Source organism: Heteronotia binoei, chromosome 14 (assembly GCF_032191835.1).
Source record: "Heteronotia binoei isolate CCM8104 ecotype False Entrance Well chromosome 14, APGP_CSIRO_Hbin_v1, whole genome shotgun sequence".
In the NCBI taxonomy this organism is placed as follows: domain Eukaryota; kingdom Metazoa; phylum Chordata; class Lepidosauria; order Squamata; family Gekkonidae; genus Heteronotia; species Heteronotia binoei.
In genome coordinates this window covers 21,919,055-21,940,063 of record NC_083236.1, presented here as the reverse complement: position 1 = coordinate 21,940,063, position 21,009 = coordinate 21,919,055, and the positions used below count along the sequence as shown (strand labels likewise).

The 21,009-nt window shown below is 46.6% G+C and overlaps 1 protein-coding gene across 2 annotated transcripts in view; it reads right to left on the bottom strand.

The window, feature by feature from the left end:
- Positions 1 to 21,009, bottom strand: part of WNT7B (Wnt family member 7B) — a 145,995-nt gene that overhangs the window by 7,541 nt on the left and 117,445 nt on the right. For both annotated transcript variants that reach the window (XM_060254235.1, XM_060254234.1), the window contains exon 3: positions 5,122 to 5,393. In XM_060254235.1, coding sequence (XP_060110218.1) covers positions 5,122 to 5,393 — 272 coding nt within the window. The remainder of the gene's footprint in view (positions 1 to 5,121; positions 5,394 to 21,009) is intronic.

Below are 21,009 nucleotides of genomic sequence, written 5' to 3'. Positions count from 1 at the left end.
AAGCTCCTTTTTTCTGGAGCTAATGAAATCTCTGTGACTTTTAACTGCTACAACGTTTGACTCACTTGTACCTTTTTTTCATTCCTCTGCTATACCTCATCAATTTGTACTTGAACACTTTGAAAGCACTGCACAGAAGAAATCTGGAACAGCCAGAACTGAGTCCATAACTTCCAGATTTCTTCAGAGGGCAGCCATGGGGGTCTACAGAATCATGCTAGAATCGAGTCAAGGAGCACCTCAGAGACCAGCAAGAGTTTCGGAGTATGAGCTTTCCAGAATCAAAGCTCCTTTCAACACGTACCTGATATCTGATAAAAGAAGCTTTGACTCTCAAAAACTTACACTCCAAAAATCTTGCTGGTCTCTAAGGTGCTACTAGACTCAATTCTCACTTGATTCTGTAGACCAATATGGCTGTCTCTGAATAAATCTGGAAGTTATCATAGGTATTGTTGTGACAGAACTTATAATTTCAGGACATTCCCTTACATTAAGTGTGTTACTTTGAAGACCTTCCCTAAAGTCACATGCTCAAGTAGCCAGTTCAGCAAGCTGAGAGCGTTTGATGAATCTGATAGAGTTGCTCTTTAGATTTAAACTGTTTGAACTACTGCTCATTCTTCTGGTCTCTGTATTGGAACCCAAGCAGGCCTTTATTTTTGTAGCAGGAACTCCTCTGCATATTAGGCCACACACCCCTGATGTAGCCAGTCCTCCAAGAGCTTACAGGGCCTACTGTAAGCTCCATGAGGATTGGCTACATCAGTGGAGTGTGGCTTAATATGCAAAGGAGTTCCTGCTACAAAAATAAAGCCCTGAGAGACATGATTGCAAATCTTTTTTTGCAGTGTCTTCTGGCCAACTCTCTGCACTGGCAAACATTAAACACAGGTTAGTAAACAATAATACAACTGTCCCTAAAACTAAACCAAACTTAAACTGTCCCTAAAACTAAACAAAGATACAACTGTCCCATCACATCAGTGGCATTCTTTTGCTCTCTTATCAATACGCAGATTGGGAAAAGACATGAATAAGCAGGAGGACCTCGAAGTTGCAGCCAGCTGTACATGGAGTCCCAGATTTGAAAGTAGAAAACAAAACAATGGATGATCCCTCATGCGTCCTTTCCACTTTGGAAGCGATGGCAAGTGATTTAGAACTCCGTGATCGGAGGAGAAAGTCAAGTCAGGAGAAATCTTGGGCCTTCCTCCTAATAAGCAGTCTGGGGCCAATATGTGGCTGGGCAGTGAACTGGTGTCCCCCCCACCACATAAATAAATTTAAGCATTAAAAATGTCGTTAGGCAGGGAAAGAGAAAAGACAAAGCACAGACAGATACCTAGGGTTGCCAAGTCCAATTTAAGAAATATCTGGGGACTTTGGGGGTGGAGCCGGGAGACTTTGGGGGTGGAGCCAGGAGACATTAGGGGTGTAGCCAAGATCAAGGCTGTGACAAGCATAATTGAAATCCAAAGGGAATTCTGGCCATCACATTTAAAGGGACGGCACACCTTTTCAATGCCTTCCTTCCATAGGAAATAATGGATAGGGGCACCTTCTATCGGGGCTCACAGAATTGGACCCCCTGGTCCAATCTTTTTGAAACTTGGGGGGTATTTTGGGGAGAGGCACTAGATGCTATACTGAAAATTTGGTGACTCCACCTCAAAACACAGCCCCCCCCGAACCCCACGGATCAATTCTCCATTATTTTCTATGGGAATAAATCTCCCTAGGGAATAAAAGAGTTCCCAGAAGACATTTCCCTCCCCTCCCCCTGCTTTCTGACGACCCTGAAGCGGGGGGAGGGCCTCCAAACCGGGGGATCCCCTGCCCCCACCTGGGATTGGCAACCCTACAGATACCATGTTTGCAGGCTTCTTCCCAGAGCCCCAGACCTTACATGCTATGTACATATGAACATATGAAGCTGCCTTATACTGAATCAGACCCTTGGTCCATCAAAGTCAGTATTGTCTTCTCAGACTGGCAGCGGCTCTCCAGGGTCTCAAGCTGAGGTTTTTCACACCTATTTGCTTGGACCCTTTTTGGGAGATGCCGGGGATTGAACCTGGGACCTTCTGCTTCCCAAGCAGATGCTCTACCACTGAGCCACCGTCCCTCCCCATAACGAGGTGATGCAGGGGCAGAGCCCAGGGGTAGCAGAATGGACTGCAGATGATGAATTCCACGTTGGACTGTTAAAATGCATTTTAAAAGTAGGAAACCTGCACTGCTGGAGAAATGGTTCTGCCTCCTTCCTTGCTTGCTGTACTGCTTTTCTATTCGTAAGGAGCTTTTAATGTGGAGCTATTTAACATTCCAAAATATGATCCTCCTGGGTCTTCCACTTGCTGTCTCTGTAGCACTACAGTCCATTCCACCACCTCTGGTCTTTTCTAGGGTTGCCAACCTCCTGGTGGGTAAAGCTGAAGAACACCATGTTTCCTTATTGTTGTAATCTCCAGGTGGGGCCTTGCGATCTCCAGGGTGACAGAGATCAGTTCCCCTGGATAAAATGGCAACTTTGGAGGGTGGGCTGTGTGGGATTATGCCCCACTGAAGTCCTGCCTTTTCCCAAGCCCAGCTCTCTCCAGGTTCCACCCTACATATCTCCAGGGATTTCCCAACGTGGAGTTGGCAACCTTAAGTCTTTTCCCAGGCTCTGATGCCATTTTCATTTTGCATCAAGTGGAGAATGGAACGTTCAGGAGGGCATGTCTATAAAGGGAGCAGAGTTGTAGTTTAATTGTCTGTGAAATTTTTAGGCAGTTTTCTCCTCCACCCTCATGCCACATTGCTCATTGGATGTATTTTACCATCCTTATTACTCTGTTATCCAACTGTGTAATCCAGTTTTATTACAGTATTTATTGTATGCATTTACTGGTCTTTATTAGAGTGTTTTGTAATTTGGTAAACTGCCTGGAGTCTCAATGGTGCCTTCCACACAGAGATGAGTTTTTGTGGTTTCTCTTGTTGCTGGTGTGGGTGTAACAGGGGAAACCACATGGCAGGTTTCCCCATAGCTTTGTGTTCCAGTCTGCCAGAAATGGCACCCTCCACAGGCCATCAGGCACAAGAATATTGCTATATCAAGATACCATTATAGCAATAGGTATAGCAAGTTCTCTGAATTCCCAGCTCTCAGGATTTTTTTTAAAAAGTAAGGCTCTAGCTCTTTCCCTTGTGAAGATATGCTGTTTTCCTTACATCTCCACAAGGAAGGAAGCTAGATATTTACCTTTTTTTAAAATGAAGGCTGAGAATTCAGAGAATCTGCTAAACCAACAGTAACAATGGTATATAAAGAAATCCTAGACTGATTTTTTTTTTTAAATAGAAAGCCTCCCTGTAGTGAGGGCTGTGGGAACAGGGCCAGGGGAAATGGCCGCCAAGTAGGGGATCCCCTGTTCTGGAAAGTCTCAATCTGCTGGCAGGGAACAGGCTGGCGGGGGAATCCCCGCCCCTGAAGAGTCCCATCACCATGCACCAGAATGATGACGTCACCCATCTCCAGAATGATGACGTCACCCGGAAGTGATGTCTCGCTGGGGACACTCTAGGACTCATGTCAAACTCTATGGTACCATAGAGTTTTGTCATGAGTCCTGGAGCGTCCCTGGTGTGACATCCCTGGTGAAGTGATGTCACTTCTGGGTGACATCATCACAATGTGCATGCTTTGCTCACATGAGAGAAAAGTCCCCCGCTGCAGTGGTGGAGAGACTTGGAAACCCTACTGTCAAGTGGCCCAGAAAAAATAATTGGCCTCCCCGCCCCCAACACACCCATAGCAGCCATCTGGGTTTTACCATAGTCTTTCCCATAGCAGCCATCTAGGTTTTACTACAATCTTTCCCAAAACTATGGAGCAAGCAAGTTTCAGAAAGATTGGAGAAAACCCGGGGAAACCCCTGGAGTAGTGTTTCCAGAGCCTACCTTGCAGCCAGTGGGGGGGATCTTGGGCCCTTTCTGATGTCATTGATGTTGGGGGTGATGATCTATTTCTGGGCAAAACTCTATGGTTTATAACTGATTTTACCATAGGGTTTTGCCCAAAGAATAGAGGGTCACTGAGCAACTCAATTATGTCACTTCCAGGTGATGTCATCACATCACTTTTTGAGACAGTTGAGGGCAGGATTTCCCCTCCATTGGCCAGCAGGTCAATAGTTGGGAAGTACCCTGCAAAACTGGGGTTCAGTGGGGGTCCAGCAACCCTACCCTGGAGGCACACGATGATATGGGAAGGCAGGAAAACTCCAGTTCCCAAAAGCATTGACTTGGGAGCAGATAACTTGCGTTGAAGACACAGTGAGAATGGTGGGTGATAAATGAAGTAAAATAAAGTAAAGTAAAATAAATAAATTAAGTAATGTGTCAATCAGGCCTTTGCCTTGTGTTGTCAGCTCTGGGTTTGTATTATAGGGTTGTCAGCCTCCAGGTGGCACCTGGAAATACCTCGCTTTTACAACTGATCTCCAGCTGGCAGAGATCAGCTCCTCTGGCTGCTTTGAAGGGTAGACTCTATGGCATTGTACCCTGCTGAGGCCCCTCTCTTCCCCTCTCCAAACCCTGCCCTCTCCTGGACCCACCCCCCAAAGTCTCCAGATATTTTCCATCACAGACCTGGCAACCCTAGTTGGAAAATACCTGGAGTTTTGGAGGGGAGGGGTGGAGCCTGAAGTGGGTGGGATATGGTGAGTGACCTCAAAAAGGTTAATGCCATGGAGTCCGCCTTCCAAAGCAGCCATTTTCTCCTTTGGAGCTGAGCCTGGTCATCTGGAGATCAATTGCAATAGATCTCCAGGTGTTACCTGGAGATTGGCAACCCTATCTCTGCCCCACCTGTGCCCCTTCAAATGGCAAGTCAAATGGTCCTTCATCCAAATCCACCCACACCGAAAACCAGACACCAGGATGGAGGGCAGAACTTTTCTCCATAACAAGCTATTTTCCTAGATCCTGTGTTTGATGTCAAAGAGCACTCAGTCTTGTGTGTCCACCTCACACGCAAGAAGACCACCTCAATGAGAAGGAAGCCCCTGTTCCCACCAGTGCAATGGAAGCCCCTCCCTGTTAATTCCCGCATGCCCTCCTAATCTAAGATACCTTTCTTCCAGCCTCATTGTTGTGTAAGTTCATCAGTCTCCGAGCACTCTTTCGGATTTCTCGGGCATCAACAAACCTCCTGGAGAATTCGATGCCGTATCGGATATCGGCGGAACAGCCTCCCCATTTCCACCCTTCCTCTTGGTTGTAGTAACCTTGTTTCTCTCGGTCGCAGCCGCAGTTGCTCAAGTTCCCCTGGCTGCAGGCAGCAGTCACGGCGTGCGCAACCCCGGCAGCGGTGATGGCGTAGGTGAAAGCCGCTTCCCTGCTTCCTGTAGAAATGTTTAAGAACAGGCCAACATCAGGGGCAGGGAGGAGAAAGAAGGCAGCCATGCTTCTTAAGAGACAGTCTCATTAAAGCAAGTGGTCTTCACAATCCAGCTGGACTCCACTGTCTGGGTCAACCGTGCCTTATGCTGCAAACAAGGGCTGGGAATCAGCTGCAGCTCACAAAGTGGTTGGATGGAGGCAAGAGGCTTCCGTGGCTTGGGGGGCCCAGGGACATGAGGCCTTCGTGGCAGAGCATTGCAAAGCTGCAGTGATGATGGGGGGTGGGTGGAGGGCCGCTGGCTAGGGTTGCCAATCCCCAGGTGGGGGCAGGGGATCCCCTGGTTTGGAGGCCCTCCCCCCACTTCAGGGTCATCAGGAAGTGGGGGGAATGGAAATGACTGCTGGACATTCCATTAAATCCTATGGAGACCTATTTTTAGCACAGCATCTAGGGCCTCTCCTGAAAACACCCCCCCCCCTCCAAGTTTCAAAAAGATTGGACCGGGGGGTCCAATTTTATGAGACCCAAAAGAAGATGCTCCTATCCTTCATTATTCCAAATGGAGGAAAGGCATTTAAATGCAGTGCAGTGCGGTCCCTTTGAATGTGATTGCCAGAACTTCCTGTGTAGTTCAATCGTGCCTGTCCCACTGCTTGTCCCACCCTTGTTCCTGGCTCCACCCCCAAAGTCCCCAAATGTTTCTTGAGTTGGACCTGGCAACCCTACTGCTGACTCAGCAGTATGAAGACACACAGCTGGACCTCTGGTTCATGCATGCGCCTCGCAGCCATGTGCCTGCATGCAATGGAGCTAGAGGCCCCATCTATCTACTACTTGGTGACACAGGTGAAGATATCCAGTTCCTCGGCTGCTATGCAGTAGTAGAGGCCCTTTGACCTCCAGAGAGCCACCTCATACACCACCACTGTTGGGGCTTGAAGAATATGGCAAGTGACCAGGTCCAGGTTGGGAAACCTGGATATTTGGAGGGTGGTGCCTGAGGAGGGCAGGGAATGGGGGAGGGGAGGGACTTCAATGGGGTATAATGCCTTAAAGTCCACCTTCCACAGCAGCCATTTTCTCCAGGGGAACTGATCTCTGGTGGTTGGCAACTCTAAAAATATGCACACTCCACTTTGGGCATGGTTCATCAGTACCAATGCTCCCTCTAAGCCGTGGAGTCTTATGAGCGAAAATTGTACTTTGTGAGCTACTGGCATTAAAGTTGTGAGCTACTGCAGAAATGAGTGTGCTCTGGGGTTACCCTTCTTGGGCTAAGACAGAAATGTGTGAGCTGGAGGCTAAAAATCTGCAAGCTAGCTCATGTTAACTCAGCTTAGAGAGAACACCGATCGGTACCCGCTAGATTTTGCTCTGGCATTGTTCTGACTTTCCAGGTTGAGTCTTGGCCCTGCTTCTAGTTCCTGGCACATGTAAGATCTCCAGGTCAGCTTCTGATAACTTAAATTATCAGGTTTCAGGTAATGGAAGCAGGAAAGACTGAGAGACCCTTGAGAGGTGCTGGCAATCAGGGCAGACAATGCTGAGCAAGAGAGGCTGGTGATCTGCCTTCGGGTAACAGCTGCACCTTTTGTTGATTCTGGAGCCAAATAAACTGGGCCAGCTTTTCCTTGCAGGCATTTGCCATCCATTGGCCCATCCACCCAAATCCACCTTTCTGTATAATGAGTGCTTTATGGCTCTGAGCCTGAATTTAAGGGGGCTCCCTTCAGGTTAGTGCAGAAGGGGATCTTTTTTTCACCTGCCGCATGGAGGGGGTTTTTTGGTGGGGGGCGTGTTGGGAGGGAGCACAATTAGGTAAGCCTAAGCGCAGGTTGCTGGAACATAGGCAGGGCTAATTAACTAGCACCCCGAAGGCTATTCCCAAGCCAGTCCGTCATTGACTGGAGCAGCTGTGTGGACACCCTTGGTGCTAAACGGCATGAACTAATTCCTGACTTGCTTGAATGGCGTGTAGAGAGAGGCTGATGAGGCTTGAGGCCTCCCAGCGCATTTCTGATGTGCAAGGAAGGATAAACAAAGCCAGCGGTAATCCTGAGCAAGTTTGGAGCCTGGACGTAGCTGTTCCCCCAGTGCTGGTACTCATCTGGGCCACCTCTTAGCAACAGCCTGCGCTGAAATGTTAGGATGGTATTTTGATATTATAGATTAGCCATACATGCTTGGTGTTGTATGTCTTCATTCGGGCGGGCGAGGGGGTGTACAAAAATGCAATTAATTTAGAAGAATATACTCTATAGGTGGGGGGGGATGGCTCAGCTAAGGCACACTAAGCAGTACAAATCGTTTAAAGACATGAGGAATGCAGAAGACCTTGTACACACTAAATCAGTGTCGAACTCATTTGTTATGAGGGCTGGATCTGATATAAATGAGACCTTGTCAGGCCGGGCCATATGTGTACCTATTTAAGATTAGATAGCAGAGATAAAAACTTTATAAAGGACACAGACAAACACAATTAAAGTTTTTTTTTTAAGTAAAACATGCTTAAAACGTTAGCACTCATTGGTCTTAAAGGTGCTTTCTTTGTATTTCTCCCGTGGGATCCAGGGAACTGGACAAAGGAACCTCTAGGTCTTTCCTGCCTTCCCCAGGGGACCAGGAGGGAGAGGAGCCTCAGTCAATAGAAGGAAGAGAGGCTTGGCTCAGTAGCTCTGCTGTGCGATTGTGATAGCCTGGCAAAGCAAGCTCTTCCTTCCCCCCCCTTCCTCCCCAAGGGAGGAGCCTCAGCCAATGGAGAAAATGGAGGTTTTGTTCTGTAGTTCCTGATTGAGCAAGCCTTGCAAAGCAAGCTGTTACACAGAAGGAAGCAAGAGAGAGGGAGAAGGAAGCAGATGACAGCCAGTTGCTCGAGGGCCTGATAGGAGCCCTCTGGGGGCCTGATTCAGCCCCCAGGCCAGATGTTTGACACCACTGCACTAAATAATGCACCTTCAGTGCACTTTGCACCTGGGTTTTACTATGTGAAATGGCAAAATTCACTTGCAAAAGGTTGCTGAAGTGGATTGAAACTGCATTATTTAGCGTGTGTGAAAATGCCCAGTCATGTGTTCAGCTGAACTAGTGTTCCTAATGGTGCCTTTTGCATAGAAAAGCACAACTGCACTTCTCTGATAGCTTCTTGAAATATGCGCAGAAGTGTATTTTATCCCATCATTTTTCTGTCATCTGTTTCCCTCCACTGTTTTTGCAAACCAGCTGCCATTTCATTTGTGATTTGGGTCCTCATTATGATTTGCTCAGCCCATTCCCTGACAGTCATTATTGATCTGTAATAACAATATTGGCTGAGCATGCCTTTATTAGGTTAGTACAGCCCAAAGACATCCAAGGAACTAGAGGGTGGAAAAGAAAATAATTATAACCGTGAGATGAATAACGAAAATATAGTGAAATAAATTCAATATATATTCTCAAAATGTAATATCACAACATATTTAAGGTAAAGGATCACTGTAGATGGTGACTGTAACCATGAAATTAAAAAACGTTTGTTCCTTGGGAGGACAGCTATGGTGAACCTGGGCAGTATAATAAAAAGTAGAGACATCACCCTGCCAACAAAAGTCCATATAGTCAAAGCGATGGTATTCCCAGTTGTAATGTATGGCTGTGAGAGCTGGACCATAAGGAAAGCCGAGCGCAGAAGAATAGATGTTTTTGAGATGTGGTGCTGGAGAAGAACCTTGAGAGTCCCTTGGACTGCAAGAAGATCAAATCAGTCAGTCCTAAGGGAAATCAACCCAGATTGTTCCCTGGAAGGTCAGATGCTGAAGCTGAAGCTCAAATACTTTGACCACCAAATGAGAAGGGAGCACTCACTGGAGAAGACCCTGATGCTGGGAAAGACAGAAGCCAAAAGAAGAAGGGGACAGCAAAAGATGAGATGGCTGGACAGCATTACTGATGTAACAAACACGAATTTGAGCAGACTTTGGAGGATGGTGGAAGACAAGAGGGCCTGGCGGGACTTCGTCCATGGGGTCACAAAGAGTCGGACTCGACTGTGCGACTGAACAACAACAACAACAAAAGTCCCCTGTGCAAGCACCAGTCGTTTCTGACTCTGGGGTGACGTTGCTTTCACAATGTTTTCATGGAAGACTTTTTATGGGGCGGTTTGCCATTGCCTTCCCCAGTCATCTACACTTTCCCCCCAGCAAGCTGGGTACTCATTTTACCGACCTCGGAAGGATGGAAGGCTGAGTCAACCTGAGCCGGCAACCTGAACCAGCTTCCTCTGGGATCGAACTCAGGTCGTGAGCAGACACAACGTATTTAGAGAGTACAAAGTCACAGGAGGGATAAGCCTGTGGATAATTGAACAACATTCACTATATTACTAATCCAGAGCATAATAAATGCAGTCTTGAAAATTTCCAAATGACGCTTATGTCTTCTCAGTATCTCTGTCTGCCTCCTGTCACAATGAAGATTTAAAGTGCTGTTATTAAGTGCTTTGTGCCTGTCCTGTGAAAATCAATAAAGGGCTGATAAAAGTCTTATGTGCAATTCCTTATTCCATTTGAAATTCAAAGCAGGAGTCAAGTTGCACCTTTAAGACCAACCAATTTTTATTTAGAACGTAAGCTTTCGTGTGCACACGAAAGCTTACGTTCTAAATAGAAATTGGTTGGTCTTAAGGATGAACTTGACTCCTGCTTTGTTCATCTGCTTCAGACCAACACGGCTGCCCGCTTGGATCCATTTTGAAATTCAATTAGATATCATGGATGTATAGAGAAGCCTCTAACAGGTACGCCAGCATGTGAAGCTGTTTCCCAGAACTGCTTTCTCAAAGAGGCAAGCTACAATCAAGCTCACCCTTAGTACAGGTTGGCAGCACAGTATTCTCAAGCACAATTGCCTGGTTCTTCAGGCTTCAGCCTTCTCCATACATCCATTACATTTACTTGAATTGAAAATGGAATAAGGAATTGCACGTAAGACTTCTATCAGCACTTTATCAGCTGGTTCACAGCTTCAAGAGGGGACTGGGTAAACATTTGGAGCAGAGGTCCATCAGTGGCTATTAGCCACAGCGTATTGATGGAACTCTCTGTCTGCAGCAGTGATGCTCTGTATTCTTGGTGCTTAGGGGAGGCAACAGTGGGAGGGCTTCTAGTGTCCTGGTCCCACTGATGGCCGTCCTGATGGCACCTGGGTTTTTTGGCCACCGCGTAACATGGACTGGATGGACCATTGGCCTGATCCAACATGGCTTCTCTTATGTTCTTATGTTCTCTTTGATCCATGTGGTGGCAATCACTCAGCCCCTGCTTTGCTGTTGGGAGAGGCATGGGCTGCATAGGCACAAGAGGAATTTTCAGACGGCTCATGCACATGGCTGGGCAGGTGCAGGGTGGGTTCAGCACTTCTTACAGGAACACTCTACTGTTGCGGCTCTCTCAAAAACTCCTCAAGAATTATGTAGGATACATACAATAAAATCAACATTATCTTATTAATACTAATTTAACTGGTCCAAGGATGTTTCCAGCATCTTCACCTACTCGTAGGCATGCTGAAGGACATAGCGGGTGAGATCACACAAGAGATTTGGTGCGGCAGTATCCCAGCTCTGAAAAAGCTGGTTCTCTTTGGTCTGTGCCACAGCAATCACTCAGCCCCCACTCTGGTGTAGGGAGAGCAACATACACGCAAGAGGAGCATTCAGTCTGCTCATGTGTGGGGTAGGTACAGTGAGCGCCCAGCCATTCAGGCAGCTGGGAAATGCACCCTGCATCCGTTTTAGAGAACATAAGAGAAGCCATGTTGGATCAGGCCAATGACCCATCCAGTCCAACACTCTGTGTCACACAATGGCCAAAAAAAAAAAAGTGCCACCAGGAGGCCCACCAGTGGGGCCAGGACACTAGAAGCCCTTCCACTGTGCCCTCCCCCTACTCAAGCAGCAAGAATACAGAGCATCATGGTAGAGGTTTGCTACCGGGAAGTTCCTGGTAGCTATTTAATGTGGTCTCAGCCTGTTCTCAGATGAGGTAAGTATGGGCGGGACTGGGGGGGCGGAGCAGCAGATGTGCACATGTGATCACACATATTAAATCCAGAGGGGAGGTGTGGCTAGGTCGGGCCAAAACTCTCATGTGATCACTCTCAGTAAATTGCCTCTGTTAAATTATTATGGCACTTAATCCTGAAAAATTTCTAAGGACATTGCAGATCAGTAAAAATTTGGCTAGCAATTTTTTTTAAATCCATTTATCTTATTTTAACCCTTTTCTAAAAAGTGTGTGTGTAAAGAAAACTGTTATTGTTAATTTAAGGTAGAGATGTTAAATAACTTTAGGCAAACTCAATTTAAACAAAGATTGAAGGGAAATGAAGAGAACATTATTAAAGGGAAAATGAAGAGAACATAAGAAAACAATGCTGAATGAAATAGTGAATTAACTTATCTGCTCCAGTTCAAGAGCAGAAGGGTACTGCTGCAGGATTTGGGGTCACCTGGAATGGTCATGAGTGGCTAATGCACACTATTTCCCCACACGTATCCCAGAGAGTACTACGCTCAGAGGCCTTGAATCTTTTGTTTGTCCCTGGGCTGAAGGAGGCCAGATGGAGTACGACCAGGCCGGGGCCTTCTCTGTGACAGCACCTGTGCTGTGGAATGCTCTCCTGGATGCCATTAGGGCCCTGCGGGATCTTTCCCAGTTCTGCAAGGCCTGTTAAGATTGCACTGTTCCAACTTGCATTTGGAAACTAAGACAGGAGAAAGCTGTGCTGAAACACCTGGAAGCGGATTGTTTTATTCCATCAATATCACACACTCCTACAGGCCATTGATGGGTGCCATTGGAAATTGAAGAGAATTGTGGGAACGCTGCCTAGCCTTTTTTACACTATGTTCTAATTGCGATATAGCATTCATGTTATTATTTTAATGTTTTATTGTCTTTGATTACCGTGTTTTTAAGATGCCAGTTTGGTTTGTTAGCTGCCCTGAGGTTGGGGGCGGGATATAAATTGAATGAATGAATGAATGTTTGGTAAACCCCTGCTCTTGGTGGTGGAAAGTGCCATCAAGTCAAAGCTGACTTATTTCAACCCCATAGGGTTTTCAAGACAAGAAACATTCAGAGGTGGTTGCCGTTGCCTGGCTCCATGTCATGACTCTGGTATTCCTTGGAGGTCTCCCATCCAAATACTAGCCAGGGCTGACCCTGCTAAACTTCCAAGATCATGCTGGCCTGGGCTGTCCAGGTCAGAGCAAGCACTTGATGTTGCCGGAAAGTCAAGTAGGTTTCCCTGCCCCAAGATGGTATATGTAGAAACTATACAGTTTGGAGGAAGTTCATCATCATCATCATCATCATCATCATCATCATCATCATATTATCATCATCATCATCATCATCATATTATCATCTAATGCCTGCAGATGCAGTAAATGTCTGGGGTGATTCTGCAGATTCCTGCAAAAGGAGATCGCTGAGGAAATTCACAGAAAGTTCCAAAAATTTGCCAAGTTCTTCAGGGGGGCTGTGCTGGCCCTTAGTTTTAATGTATAAGCCTGGATTCTTTCTCTGAATCCTTTCTCCATAATGATTTTATATACACTTAGGAGACTAGAGTGGGTTGAAGTCAGTTCTATTTAAACCATTGTTAAAAGGAGTTTGCCGCCTAATTTAAAATGATTATCCTTTGGGCCCTAATTCTTAAAAGCATCCATGTTCAGAGATGTATACGTAGGGTTACCAGATATCTTTTTGGAGGACACAGCCCCTACTTTTGGTGTCTGTCCTCTTTAGGGCTCTTTAAAATAAAACCAATGAATATGTCTTCTTTTGGGACCTCAGCAGGGAGCAACACCATAGAAGCCACCCTCCAAAGCAGTCATTTTCTCCGGGGGAATTGATCTCTGTTGTCTGGAGATCAATTGTAAAAGCAGGAAATCTCCAGGCCCCACCGTAGTGGCCAGCAACCCTAACTCCCAAATGCTTGACATGAAGAAACGATCCTCATAAGAGCTACCATGGTGTTGTGGTAAAGAGTGGTGGACTCTAATCTGGTGAACCAGATTTCATTCCCCACTCCTCCACATGATGGAGCCTGCTGGGTGATCTCAAGCCATTCACAGTTTCCAGAACTTTCTCAGCCCAACCTACCTCACAAGTAGGGATGTCAGGTTTCCAGGGCTGTCAAGTTTCCACATGGGGCAGGGATTCTCCTGCTTTGGGGGTCCTGCTGGCCTGCAATGGGCTGGTGGGGGTCCCCTCCTGATGTCACCGGCGCGATTACATCACTCAGTGACATCGTGCCAAGGATGTCACACACCAGCTGCTCTAGGAGCTTCTGGGAAAACTCTATGGTTTTCCCAGATGCTCTGGCAATTTGGGAGGAAAACTCTATGGCACCAGAGGCCGCGGGGGACTAGGCAGCCCTACAGGTTTCCCTCAGCCACCAGTAGGGGGTGGAGGGGTGGGGTTACCAATTTTCCCACCTACCCAACAGCCAACTCCCTTCCTAAAACTATGGAACAAAACAGGTTTTAGAAGAACAGAAGAAAAGCTGGAAAACCACCAGGACATGAATGAATGACTACAGTGCTGTTGGGAGGGAAGAAGAAAAATTGCTTCTCCATATCTCTGAACCCCAGGGCAGATGATCAGTGTGGGAAAGACTTAATATGTGTGACAGTATTGTCGTTATTTATTTATAACTGCATCAGTACGCTTTACACCAGGAAAAGAAAGTCCCTGATCCAAGGAACTTATAGCTACCGTTTTGATTCTACCTAGGGTTGCCAGCTCTGGGTTCAGATATACCTGGAGATTTGGGGGGTGATGATGATATTGGATTTAGATTTATATCCCGCCTTATACTCTGAATCTCAGAGTCTCAGAGCGGTCACAATCTCCTTTACCTTCCCCCCCACACAACAGACACCCTGTGAGGTGGGTGGGGCTGAGAGAGCTCTTACAGCAGCTGCCCTTTCAAGGACAACTCCTATGAAAGCTATGGCTGACCCAAGGCCATTCCAGCAGGTGCAAATGGAGGAGTGCGGAATCAAACCCTGTTCTCCCAGAATAAGAGTCCGCACACTTAACCACTACACCAAACTGGGTCTCCAGGGTAGAGCCTGAGGAGGGTGGGATTTGGGGAGGGACCTCAGTGGGGTATGATGCTATAGAGTCCACCAACCAAAAGCAGCCGCTTTATCCAGGTGAACTGATTTCTGTTGCCAGGAGATCAGCTGCAATCCCAAGAGATCTCCAGCCGCTACCTGGATGCTGGCAACCCTCATTCTAACAGAGATATACACATTCAATGGAACTATAAACACTGGGAATGTAAATACATTGACACACGCACATATAAGATCTGGCTGGTTTTCAGCATGCTCAAGCATGTGTGCGTGGTAACCCTGCCGTTGAAAACCCTTCCCTGCAATTACAGATGAGAGGGCTGGTCATTTTGTCCAGTTCCTTACAAGTGGGAAATGCTAAGCACAGCCTTAACATTCAAGTGACACATGTAGCATCCTTCCTCTCCTTCTCTCTTCCTTAACAAACAGCCAATTTAGTAAATCATATGTTCCTTAACCAGAAAAACACTGGAGGCCGTTTGCAAGGTCAGTAAGAAAGCCTCACGCATGAAAAGCACGCACACAAACAAACCTATGCTGCAACACGATGCTACTGTTTCTATAACAACATGTTTGCAATATCCCGCATTCTTCTTATGAGAAAAAGAAAAGTAGGGTTTTATACCCCGCTTTTCTCTCTCTTTTAAGGAGCCTAAAAGCAGTTTACGGTTGCCTTCCTTTCCTCTCCTCTCAACAGGCACCTTGTGAGTCAGCCTCCAGGTGAGAACTCGGGATTCACCAGAATTACAGCTCATTTCCAGACTTCAGAGATCCATGCCTGTGGAGAAAATTGGTGCTCTGAGGGTGGACTCCATGGCATTGTACCCCACTGAGGTTCCCGTCCTTTCTAGGCCCCATCGCCAAATCTCCAGGAGTTTCCAAACCTGGATCTGGCAACCCTACCCCTCCATCCCCCCACCTGGGGACAATGGGGATTGGGGGGAGAGGGACCTCAACAGGGTATAATGCCATACAGGGTATAATGCCATATCCTCTTTTTAAAGGACATATCCTCCAGTTTGGTGCAGTGGTTAAGTGCGTGGACTCTTATCTGAGAGAACCGGTTTTGATTCCCCACTCCTCCACTTGCACCTGCTAGCATGGCCTTGGGTCAGCCATAGCTCTGGCAGAGGTTGTCCTTGAAAGGGCAGCTGCTGTGAGAGCCCTCTCCAGCCCCACCCACCTCACAGGGTGTCTGTTGTGAGGGAGGAAGGTAAAGGAGATTGTGAGCCGCTCTGAGACTCTTCGGAGTGGAGGGCGGGATATAAATCCAATATAATCTTCATCTTCAATATCTTCTTTTTGTTGTCTCTCTTCTTCGGGGCTTTTTAGAAAAACAGATGAAAATGTCCTCTTTTGGGGTTGGAAGAACAGGAATATTCCTAGTTAGTAGCAATTATCACAGCTTAAATAGTTGGGGCATCTCCAGGTCCAACCTGAAGGTTGGCAGCCCGAGTTTTACTCTTACATAGAAATCTGTTGAAATTGTTTGATTAAGGAATCAATATTCGCTGCCTCTGTCTCAAAAACCCGGAGATTTTAAAGGGATCCCAGCCTCCAGTTGGGAATCACGAACAAGACCGTGAAACAACTGAAAGATCCGGGACAAATTATTAGGACAATTTTAGTGCTCCTAATTTATGATCAATAGTGAAGTTTAGATAGACACATGAAAGTCACAAAAGCAGCATACAAAAATCTTTTGGCGGCTATAAGCTTCACAACATTTTCTAATGGTGACAAAGTGATTGTGCAAGAGTCCCAATAAAGAAGATGAAGAAGATGAAGATGTTGGATTTATATCCCGCCCTCCACTCCGAAGAGTCTCAGAGCGGCTCACAATCTCCTTTACCTTCCTCCCCCACAACAGACACCCTGTGAGGTGGGTGGGGCTGGAGAGGGCTCTCACAGCAGCTGCCCTTTCAAGGACAACCTCTGCCAGAGCTATGGCTGACTCAAGGCCATGCTAGCAGGTGCAAGTGGAGGAGTGGGGAATCAAACCCGGTTCTCCCAGATAAGAGTCCGCACACTTAACCACTACACCAAACTGGCTCTTCAGGTCCTCAAATGAGTAATTTCCCATGAGCAGACATCTCAATGCACCCTCAATGTGGATTGCCAGCATGTTATGCATGTTTCAGTTATCCAATATCTTCATCAAGAAGGGGTAACGGCCAGTGCACCAGTAATATCTATAGACAATTCTTTACAAAGTATACAGCACAATGTCCTCTTAGTGGAGAAAAGTCTTAGTGGAGAGGCTATGGATATTACTGGTGGACTGACCATTACCCCTCCTTGACAAAGATGTTGGATAATTGAAACGTGCAGAATACGCTGGCAATCCCCGTTGAGGGTGCATTGGGACGTCTGCTCATTGGAAATTATCCATTTGAGGACCTGAAGTCTTTATTGGGACTCTTGCACAAGCACTCTGTCACCATTAGAAAATGTTGTGAAGCTTAAAGCCACTAAAAGATTTTTGTATACTGCTTTTGTGACTTTCAAGAGCCCCGTGGTGCAGAGTGTTAAGGTTGCAGTACTGCAGTCCTAAACTCTGCTCACGACCTGGATTTGATCACCGACGGAAGCTGGGTTTTCAGGTAGCCGACTCCAGGTTGACTCAGCCTTCCATCCTTCCGAGGTCGGTAAAATGAGTACCCAGCTTGCTGGGGGGGGAAGTGTAGATGACTGGGAAAGGCAATGGCAAACCACCCCGTAAAAAGTCTGCCGTGAAAACGTTGTGAAAGCAACGTCACCCTAGAGTTGGAAACGACTGGTGCTTGCACAGGGAACCTTTCCTTTCCTTTGTGACTTTCATGTGTTTATCTAAACTTTACTATTGATCATAAATTAGTTACAAGTAGCACTGGAATTGTACTAATAATTTGTCCCGGATCTTTCAGTTGTTTCATAGCCTCCAGTTGGGACCTGGGGGTCCCCTGAAATTACATCTTACCTCCAGACCAAAGAGATCAGTTCCCCTGGAGAAAATGGATGCTTTGTTGGGGGGGGGACGCTATGGAATTGTGCTCTGCTCCCCAGGCTCCACCCCCAAATCGCCGGAAGTTTCCCAGCCTTGTTCTGGCAGCCCGCCCCCACATTCCCTGCCAGTGCCAAGGGGAGACATGATGAACGTAACCTGAATATGTAAACAATTTTTTAAAAATTCAGCTCCAGATTTCCAGTCCTGCCATACAACGTTAGATTTTGTAACTTTGCATTTGAATTTCAAACAGGAAATTTCTCTTTAAAACATGATGTCAAAGGACAGCAGTCTGGTTGGCATCTTGATTGTCATGGCTCAAAAACGATGTCTTATGAGCCCGCTTTGGCGGGGGAGGGCGGGATATAAGAATACATTTATTATTATTAATTTATTGTTATTATAAAAGGCTGGTGATCAAGTAGGTAATATCCTTCCAGATTTATCAACCAGAAGGCTTTCAAAATCCTCCTCAAATTATGAAATCTAGGGCATTATAAAAAGTCCAGTATTATTAAAAAAAAAAAGTCTGTGATCATCAGACAGGTAAAAGTTAATGGTTCCTTGAAGCAAAAAAAAAAAAAATTCACAGCCCCCTCCAGAAGGATCCATCCCCCCAAACAGAATAGTCATAACAAACAGCCTTTCATGCTAAAGTGCATCCTTTGCTATCAAGACCTATAGAATCCATAGACTTTGGTCTGGAAAGCCAGTTTGGTGTAGTGGTGAAGTGTGTGGACTCTTATCTTTAGAGAGCCAGTTTGGTGTAGTGGTTAAGTGTGCGGACTCTTATCTGGGAGAACCGGGTTTGATTCCCCACTCCTCCACTTGCACCTGCTGGAATGGCCTTGGATCAGCCATAGCCCTGGCAGAGGTTGTCCTTGAAAGGGCAGCTGCTGTGAGAGCCCTCTCCAGCCCCACCCTCCTCACAGGGTGTCTGTTGTGGGGGAGGAAGGTAAAGGAGATTGTGAGCAGCTCTGAGACTCTTCTGAGTGGAGGGCGGGATATAAATCCAATATCTTCTTCTTCTTCTTATCTAGAATAAGTATTTGGAGTAGGAGAAAGAACTCAAGCCACCAGTATTTTGACAAAGGCTTAACACCATAATCTCAGATGTGTCGATATGTTGATTGTTTGGTGGATATTTTCACATTTTTAGCCTGTGATGCCAATGCCTGGTCCAAATTTAATAAAACCTTAAAGCTACTAGGGTTGCCAGGTTCCTCCCCCCCAGCCACCGGCAGGGGATGGGGGTAGGGTTGCCAGCTCCAGGTTGGGAAACTCCTGGAGATTTGGGGATGGAGCCTGGCGAGGATGGGAACCTCAGCAAGATATAATGCTTTAGGATCCACCCTCCTGAGCATCCATTTTCTCCAGAAGAACTGATCTCTGCAGTCTGGAGATGAGCTGTAATTCCAGGGGATCCCCAGGTTTCACCTGGAGGCTGGCATCCCTAGAAAACACAGAAGAAACAAATTAAAAACAGGAATCGAAACAATCTTAAAAGGCTGCCCAGAGTTAAAATAGTAAATGATTCAACAACACATTTAGCACTCCAAACACAAAGCCTCACAATTTTTTTTAAAGAAAAAAATGAACTAGTTCACCAAATTCTACTCTCTACAGGAGGGAGTCCTCTTGGTTAGGAGTACCACAGAAGAAGAAAAGTTGTGGGTTTTTTATTCCTTACTTTTCTCCACCTTAAGGAGTCTCAAAATGGCTTACAATCACTTTCCCTTCCTCTCCACATAGGGTTGCCAAGTCCAACGCAAGAAATATCTGGGGACTTTGGGGGTAGAGCCAGGAGACTTTGGGGGGGTGGAGCCAGGAGCAAGAGTGTGACAAGCATGGTTGACCTCCAAAAGGAGTTCTGGCCAAAACATTTAAATAGACCACACACTTTTTAAATGCCTTCCCTCCATTGGAAATAATGAAAGATAGGGCCATCATCTTTTGGGGCTCATAGAATTGGACCCCCTAGTCCAATCTTTTTGAAACTTGGAGGGTATTTTGGGGAGAGGCATTGGATGCTATGCTGCAAATTTGGTGCCTATATCTCAAAAAACAGTCTCCCCAGAGACCCGCGGATCAATTCTCCATTATACCCTATGGGAATCAATCTTCATCAGGAATAATGGAGTGTCCAGCAGACATCTCCCTCCATCCCCCCGCTTTCTGGTGACCCTGAAACATGGGGAGGGCCTCCAAATCAGGGCATCCCCTGCCCCCACCTGGAGATTGGCAACCCTATCTCCACACCACAGACACCAAAGTGGGGCTGAGAATTCTGAGGGAACTTTGAGGGGCCCAAGGTTACCCAGCAGGCTTCATGTGGAGGAGGAGTGGGGAATCAAACCCTGTTCTTCAGATCAGAGACCACCCCTCTTAACCAGAACATCATGCTGGAAGCCGGGAATGGTTCTGGAATATTAGAGGTACAGCGTCTCAAATGCCAAGATAGACCGCTTCTGCTCAAAAACTGTTGAGTGAAACATCTGCTGTCTGCTGTCGTCCAACCTCACGTATTTCCAGTTTTCTCCTCTCCCACCTACATTCTTCAACAGTGGAATGCATTGCACTGTGCCAGGCCTCAGGCGAAAAGGCGACAGGGAGCTGCAAGAGAGCCACTCGGGCTGAACTAATCCTCTGAGCAAAACGGTGGCTGGTTTCCCATCTGCCATTTTGAGACAATTCTTTATTCCATACTGAAGAAAGGTGGGTTTTTTTTAAAAAGGAAGTCACTGGCTAGTTTCATTCATCATTACTACAGTTGCCAAACTCCAGGTGGCACCTGGAGATCTCCTGCTATTACAGTTGATCTCCAGATCACAAAGATCAGTTCCCCAGGAGAAAATGGCTGCTTTGGAGGTGAACTCTATGACATTATACCCTGCTGAGTCCCACCCCTCCTTAAAGCCCACCCTCCCAGGCTCCAGCCCCCAAAATCTCCAGCATATTTCCCAACCAAGAGCTGGCAATGGTAACCCTAATTCCAAGTGAAAATACATTAGTCCCTTACTTGGTACCCCATTAAAATAACTAGAACATTAATGGACCAAAGAAATGGGTATAGTCCTGTGTGTTTCCACTGAGAATCCCATTACACATCATCAAGGTCTTGCAACAAGGGTAGCAAAGGCTTACAGGAGAGATTATCTGGGGAATATGCATTTTGAGCCACACAAACCTGCCACTTACTTAACTGGCAACTTCACACGCCATGGTGTGTGTGTGTGCAGAAAGCCATCAAGTCCCAGCCAGGGGGGGGGGTTGGTAGAAAAAGCCCAGCAGGAACTCATTTGCATATTAGGCCACACCCCCTGATGTCACCATTGTTTCACGCAGGGTTTTTTGTAGAAAAAGCCCAGCAGAAACTCATTTGCATATTAGGTCACACCCCCTGATACCAAGCCAGCCAGAATTGTGTTCCTGTGCATTCCTGCTCAAAAAAAGCCTTGGTTCTAGCCAACTTACAGAGACCCTAGCAAGGGGCTTTCA